The following is a 7,573-nucleotide window of genomic DNA, read 5'->3' as shown; positions in this document are numbered from 1 at the left end:
GTGCTGCTTTGTTCAGAGAGCTGATTGGCTGTTGACAGCGTTTGATCAGAGCGTGTCAGCCGTTACTATGGTGACCATAAAGGGCAGAAACAGGAAGTGTTTGTGTCCAATCCTGAAGCCTGTCACCATTCTCCTCTCACAGCTTCACTGAGAAGCTGCAGCTTTACAGGAAACACTGGATCTTTGTTTCATACTGACTGTGTTTAGTACAATACTGCTGACAGCACCACCCACTCACTCCATCACTCTACTTACAGCAGGATCTCCAATCTGTAGTCTGGACTCTGCTGAAGATCAGACAGCTGCTTCACATCTGGATCCTTCAGCTTGTTTCCCCACAGGACCAGCTCTCTCAGATGGGAGGGGTTGGACTTCAGTGCTGCTGCCAGATAATCACAGCTGATCTCTGACAAACCACAGCGCCCCAATCTGTATAAAGAATGAAAGATGTAAGTTTTGTCGGGATGAAATATTATTTTACTATTCATAATCATTATTACTGTTGCATCACTTATGATTCATCATTATCATTTCATTAGAGCATTTATTGAAACTGTTGATGTTATATTAAAGTCTGTATTTCAGGTGGGAGCATAGTTATGTAATAATCTTTACAATCTAACCTCAGAGTTTGAAGTCCACATTCTGGACTCTCCAGAAAACCACACAGATGCTTCACTCCTGAATCCTGCAGCTTGTTGTTGTCACTCAGGTCCAGCTCTCTCAGATGGGAGGGGTTGGACTTCAGCGCTGCTGCCAGATAATCACAGCTGATCTCTGACAAACCACAGCTCCCCAATCTGTATAAAGAATGAAAGATGTAAGTTTATTAGACAAAATGTGAGCTTGAAATCATTCAGTGTTTCATCATCTGTTCAGAGCTGAAGAAGCTTCAGAATGTAGAAGTTTAGAAAATGGAAACTCCAAACAGCTGAAGCCAACAGGAAGCAGCTTCAAACAAACACAACAAGAGAAAAAATTCTGAATGTTTCACATTAAAGTCGTACATTTATCATAAAAACAGGAAAAAGACTTGAAAAAGTCGTGTTTTTCCTTCCAGGCACCACAAGGCTACACTTTTAAAGGTGAAGTGTGAAAGAAATGGACATATTGGAAGTCCAACACCTTTTTCCAGTCACATTATTAAAGCAGACAAACTACAAGCTCATTTTCATTCCAACAAGTCATCTTCTGACCTGGGGCCCGTTCTTCGTACGTCGCTCACTACATCCAAGATCAAATGACACATCCAAGACCAAACCATCGCGCTAACCGTGAGCTCGCTAATCCGGTTCCCCGAACACACCTGCTGTTGACGATTAGTACAGTAATGTGACATCACTGGGTGTCGTAAAAGGGGCTACGCATCGATAGTAGAAACATTGATCGGCAACCCTCTGATCAGTCGGCGAAAATGTCGAAGGAGCGCGCTCGGTATTTTCCGGCAGCAGAGCAAGAACTCATGAGTGAGGGATTTCAGGAGTTTCAGAGTTTAATTAAAACGTAAGGGAACACTGCAAAGGCTGCAAAAGCAAGGAGAGAGGGCTGGCAGAAAGTTGCTGACAAATTAAACTCGTAAGTAATTCAACATATTACATGACACCATACCATATCATATTTTATCATATCAAATCATATCACATGATAACCTCTTACACATTAGAGCCACAACCGGACCCACCAGAACATGGGAACAAGTAACAGTGAAATATAAGAACATACTACAGAATCGTAATAGCCATCACTTATATTGCTGTCAGTCTCTTGAAAAGACACCCTGAAACAATCCCTGAACCAAGAAAAGGGCAGAGCAACAAAAGACAGGTGGTGGTCCTGCACCCCCTCGTCACACCCCAGCAGAGGAGCTGGCCCTAAGGTTGAATGCCACCAGACCCATTGTTGAGGGCATTCCTGGGGGCAGCTCTTCCGTAGACCAGAAGCCGGGGTGCAGTAGCAGCAGCACCTACATAACTGGTGAATGGGCTCATGATTCCATTTGCACAATGTAAAATATGTGGTTGTTGCCTTAATGAAAATGCTATTCGTACTGTGACATTCATTGGCACTGTGGGTTTTCTCTGTGTGTAGTGTTACATGACACTCCATCACTTTTACCTGTTCCCATGGAAGGGGTGACTGGAGAATTCATAGTAAGTTGGGAGATATACATATATCTGTCCCCACCCAATTGCACAGACCAACAGGCTGTACCACATCCCTTTGTAACACCATTGTCATACCATTGCACACGACAGTGACGCAACCCTGTCAGATGACTGTGGTTTGGAGGAAGACCCTGTGAGTACATGCATGAATTCGCCTGAATTGCCATCTACTTGTGTACTGCCATGTGTGTCTGACTGCAGTATGATTTGCAGGCCAAGAGGCCGGCAGAGAGGCCTGATACAGAGGTGGGCAGTGTTGTGATTAATTATACTGCCTACATGACATGTATTCCCCGTTAAATGTTGTCACTACAATTGACACAGGGTGACATTCGTCTGCTCTACAAGAGAAGTCTCCAGCAAAAAATGGAGTATACTGAGCTGAAGAAACAAAAGCTCCTAGGTGAAATCGAACTCCAAGCTCTAATGAGGCATAAACTTCAACTGGAAATCGAGTCGCTTCAAAAGGAACTCCAGAGTACGTAAGAATACACTGTCATACGGAGCACTATTGCTGACCTTGCGTGACACAGTATATATGATCTGTTTTTCCAGGCAACTGATGACTGGCTTGTGTGTGATGGGACAGACAAAGATGCTCAAATAAACGTCAATAGATAATATGTCATGTCATTTTGTTATTATTCGAAATTGTGTTGCACAATCCTGTCCCGTGCAGCTCTGCCACTAGGTTGGTCCAAGTGCACTGGCTGGAGGTCATCATCAGGCTGCACCTCCACCACGGGGGTCCTCTCTTTTCTGATGGTGGCAATGTTGTGCAGTACGGCACATGCAACAATAATGTCACATGCCCTGTCAGGTGCAACCCTCAGGCGTTTCAGACACTGGAATCGTTCCTTCAGTTGCCCGAAGGTAATTTCAATGCATGCCCTTGTCCTGGCTAGAGCTGCATTGTAGCGGGTTTGTGGCCCAGGGTTGGGATCAGGGAATGGTGTCATGAAGTACTGCCTGCATGCATAACCTCTGTCTCCGAGGAGAATCCCATCGTAGGCCCCTGTGTAATGGGGAAATGCTGTTAGGTTAGGCCCGAAATGAGTATGAAGTATCAAAATAAGCCTCTTTTACTTACCACGCTCAAATGATGTGCATAACCCTGACTCTCTGAAGATCCTTGAGTCATGCACTGATCCGGGCCATTTAGCTTCCACATTTGTGATATGGCACATAGAGTCACACACCATCTGAGGGATTCCATTATATGTGAACACACTCCTCCCATTATATACTGTATTGCCATCTGGAATGTTAGTATTACTCACCTGCACATTTATACTGTGGCCCCCCTTTCGATTGACATAGTCCCCTTCATTGGGGCCTGGGGGGGCCTTGATCGCAATGTGTGTGCAGTCTATGGTACCAATCACATTCGGGAAGCCTGCGGACGTTCGAGCTACAGTTACCGACATAGGTCATGATTGCATCACATTCACTATCGAATTTACTGTACCTGCAATGGCAAAAAAGCCCTGTTTGACGACCTGTGGTCTTAAGTGGCTTGGGAAAACCACAAACACACCCAGGAAATGCTTGAGTGCCAGGTACACTTTGCGTATGGCCCGGCAGATGGCACGTTGGCCAACGTTCTCTGCGTCTCCAACAGCGTACAGAAACGTGCCACTCGCAAAGTAACGCAAGGCAATGCACACCGTTTGTGCAGTTGTTAATGCCCGACTACGGTGAGTGGTACTCTTAACATGGGGATCCAGCAAGTTGGTTAGGTAGATGATACCCTCACGGGAAAATCGGTATCTCTCTATGAGCACACTGTCGCGCTGTGCTAAAGGATCCTGTCTATCCCGCAATATACGTTGGGTTCTGTACACTCTCCTTATCACTCTCGCACCTTCCGCAATGGGTTGCTCGCGTACAAACGGACAGGACATGGCTGCGACAAACTTCCCACTTCCACCTTCGCTTTTATAGCCGTGGTCTGTCATCTTGATTACACGACGTAATTTACTATTACTACTCTGGAATGTGTGTTGCATCTGGCGTGATCACCTACATGACATAGCGTGATTACTAGTACATTTCCCTTTTTTTAGGGACTGACCTGTATGTATCTGCGTGGAATCAATAAAAGGATCAAGTGCTGCATTATCTTTAGTTACATTGATGTTATTTATTTATGGTGACACAGTGGCGGCATGTCGCTGTTGCTTTCGTATAATGAAGCGAGACATACCTGCGTGGCCGCGATCTAATCCTGTTTACATAAAGTAAACCTGCTCCCGAGCAGGTTTACGCTTACGGCTCTGTTGCTATGACAGCAAGTCCCGGATGAGCTTCGGGGAACCGAACGATCCAGGATCACGCGAAATCGTCAACAATCTAATCCAGCTAACTTACTTAGCGAGGTACGAAGAACGGGCCCCAGGGCACAACGGACATTAAAACACAATACAACACAGTTAGTAACTATGTCAGTGTTATGGGGCCTAGAGGCAGCATGCTCACATTTAGAGGGAGACTGGCAGAAATCCTAGGATTTGAAAGAGAAGAACCGTTTGTACTTCATTATAAAAACACATATGCGCCACATCCTGCTGACATATACGGCGGGAAATACAACATGTTTATTTATGTAGATATTGCCGACTACCAACTTGTGGGTGACGCTGATGCGCGGCTATTAAGGGCTATAAATATCACAGACGATGTGCGGCGTGTAACCATTTTGCAATTTGACAGCCCACACTACACACCTGTGTCAAAGACATTAATCGACGACATAGAAATTGATTTGAAAGACGACCAGAATCAACACATACCCTTTTTATACGGCAAGGTGTTTGTGAAGCTACACTTCCGACCGATAAGACAGCATTTTTAAAAAGAAAGGATGGGTGTCTACAACACAGATGAAGCAAAATATCTAAAATATTACCTCGCACAAGCCGGGGGGGAGTTGGGCGGGTATATAGGGACCAGCACACAATATGGCGCAGGTCTAGGGGGGTTGTTCCGCAGCTTATTTAGATTTGCAGTACCGCTGTTTAAAAAAGGAGTCAGTATAGTCAAACCCCACCTAAAAACAGCCGCATCAGGCATAGTGTCTGATGTCATATCCAACATAACCAAGCCCACAGCCACTAAGCAGGACGGTAACGGGGTGTATGTGTATACGCCCTATACTTCAAAGACCCCACCCACAGCGCGCACTATGTCTAAAAAGCATAAAACCACAAAACCAGGCAGAAGATCCAACAAACAGACACCGTTACGCGGAGTGAAAAGACCCCAAACTAGGCGTTCAAAAACTACAGCATTTGACATATTCTAAATGGCGCTGTTACACAGTCAATCTGGAGAATGTGTAAAAACAGAGTTGGATCTGTTTACTGTTCCCTACACACAGACTAGCATTGAGAAAAGTATGTTTATTGAAATACCGCCTGTTTCGGCAATCACTGACGGAGGCCCGATCGAGTTTTACATCTCATCGTCTGGAGAAGATTACCTGGATCTAAATGACACATATATCTACATGCGTGTGAGAATCACAAATGCTGATGGCTCAAACCTCGCTAGGGATGCTAACGTGGGCTTTATTAATTATCCCGGATGTACTCTGTTCGCGCAGGTTGACGTTAATTTGGGAGACCGCCTAATTAGTCAATCATCTAACACATATCCATATAGAGGTGTGATAGAATGTCTTATCAATTAAAATAAGGACACTTTAGACACACAGTTCAGCACCGGGTTATTCTGTAAGGATACAGCATCACACATGAATGACACATCCATAGAAGGGGACAACCAAGGCCTTGTGACCAGAGGCAAATATACAGCAAATTGTTGAATTGATAGCGCCTGTACATGCAGACCTGTTTTTTCAAGAAAAACTGTTACTTAATGGAATAGATCTGTCGCTGAAATTTGTGTGCTCTAAAGACGAATTTGCTCTCATGACGGCGGATGCCAATGCATACAAAGTTAAAATTGTCTCAGCCAGTCTCTTTGTCAAGAAAGTGAGTGTATCACCGAGCGTCAGACTTGCACACAGCAAGGCATTGCACCATGCAAACGCAAAATATGCTATAGACAGAGTATCTTTAAAGACCTTCTCCATACCGGCTGGGGCTCGAATATCAACTAATGACAATTTATTTATGGGCAGGATACCTAAATTTGTCATCATTGCATTCATTGATAATGAAGCTTTTACAGGAAGTGCAACCCGTAACCCATTTCATTTTGAAACCTGCGATATAGAATTAATTTCTTTATACGCTGGGGGTCTGGCTTATCCTGCTAAACCGTTCCAGCCAAATTTTCAGAGAAAACAGTATACCAGAGAATTCTATCAGCTGATACAAACCACTGGAAGACATTTAAAGGATAGGTCACTAGCCATTTCACGTGACGACTTTGGTAACGGGTATACTTTATTCTGTTTCAATCTGGAAGCTGACGAAGGACATTCAGGCAATGTATCGTTAATTAAAACCGGGAACGTTAGGCTTGAAACCTGTTTCAGAAACCCACTACCCCGCACAATGAACATCTTGTGTTATTCCGTGTTTGATTCAGTCATTGAAATACTGTATCTAACATGAGACAGGTGCTCTTGGATTACTACTGAGGCAACAAAGACGGTCATGAACACTATAGAACTAACATCTGTGATGGGCAGGATTATCAATAAAAACACACATTTTAGGTGTGTTAGCCTGTGATCAGGTACCCAATGTTCAGCTTCAAAGACTCCCAGCTATGGCTATTGTAAACACTCACCCTTCGACAATGCCCGGGGAACACTGGCTGGCTGTTTATATTTCGAGAGACAAACGCGGTTATTTTTTTGATGGTTTTGGAAACTCGCTAGACAGTTTTCCATCAGCAATAAAGGTGTTTCTTCTAAAAAACTGTTCCACTATTTTATATTCAGGAAAACAAGTGCAGAACAACTTCTCCATCACATGCGGACAACATTGTGTATTTTTTTATTTCACATACAAAACGGAGTGTCTTATTCACATGTGCTCAAAATGTATTCTACTAATTTAACTTGTAACAATGCTAAGGTATGTCGCTTTGTCAACAACATACAACCCATAGCAGTGTGTAGTTATTATGTGTGTGTGCAACAAGGATACTGATGTGTAATACCGTTTATAATAAAAGACAATATGAGAGCATGATTTAATCGAGTCAATGGTATTTATTATCAAAATTGTCACATGTATTATTATTATACAGTCACATCACACATGCTTCAAGAGTAATAAAGAAATCAAACATTATACAATGATAATAATAGAAAAACTATGATAAAAGAAAACAATCTAACAGTGAAAAAAATACAGTAGAAAAACAACAAACAGTCAATATTTTAGGCAGAAAAAACAATAACAGCATTGCGGTTATGATAAGAAATAGTC

At 43.3% G+C, this 7,573-nt stretch overlaps 1 protein-coding gene across 1 annotated transcript in view; it reads right to left on the bottom strand.

The window, feature by feature from the left end:
* Positions 1-251: 251 nt before the first annotated feature.
* The window catches only part of LOC146634521 (NACHT, LRR and PYD domains-containing protein 12-like), a 46,411-nt gene continuing 39,089 nt past the window's right edge, over positions 252-7,573 (bottom strand). Inside the window, exons 6-7 of the mRNA XM_085377387.1 lie at positions 624-800; positions 252-429 (exon numbers count right to left, since the gene is read on the bottom strand). Of these exons, the coding sequence (XP_085233513.1) occupies positions 252-429; positions 624-800 (355 nt within the window). The remainder of the gene's footprint in view (positions 430-623; positions 801-7,573) is intronic.

The sequence above is a fragment of the Diplotaxodon limnothrissa genome, linkage group LG3, assembly GCF_057381915.1.
Source record: "Diplotaxodon limnothrissa isolate DT_005_m linkage group LG3, D_limnothrissa_male_GT1.1, whole genome shotgun sequence".
In the NCBI taxonomy this organism is placed as follows: domain Eukaryota; kingdom Metazoa; phylum Chordata; class Actinopteri; order Cichliformes; family Cichlidae; genus Diplotaxodon; species Diplotaxodon limnothrissa.
The sequence above is the reverse complement of the archived record's forward strand: the minus strand, read 5'-3'. Positions and strand labels throughout refer to the sequence as shown.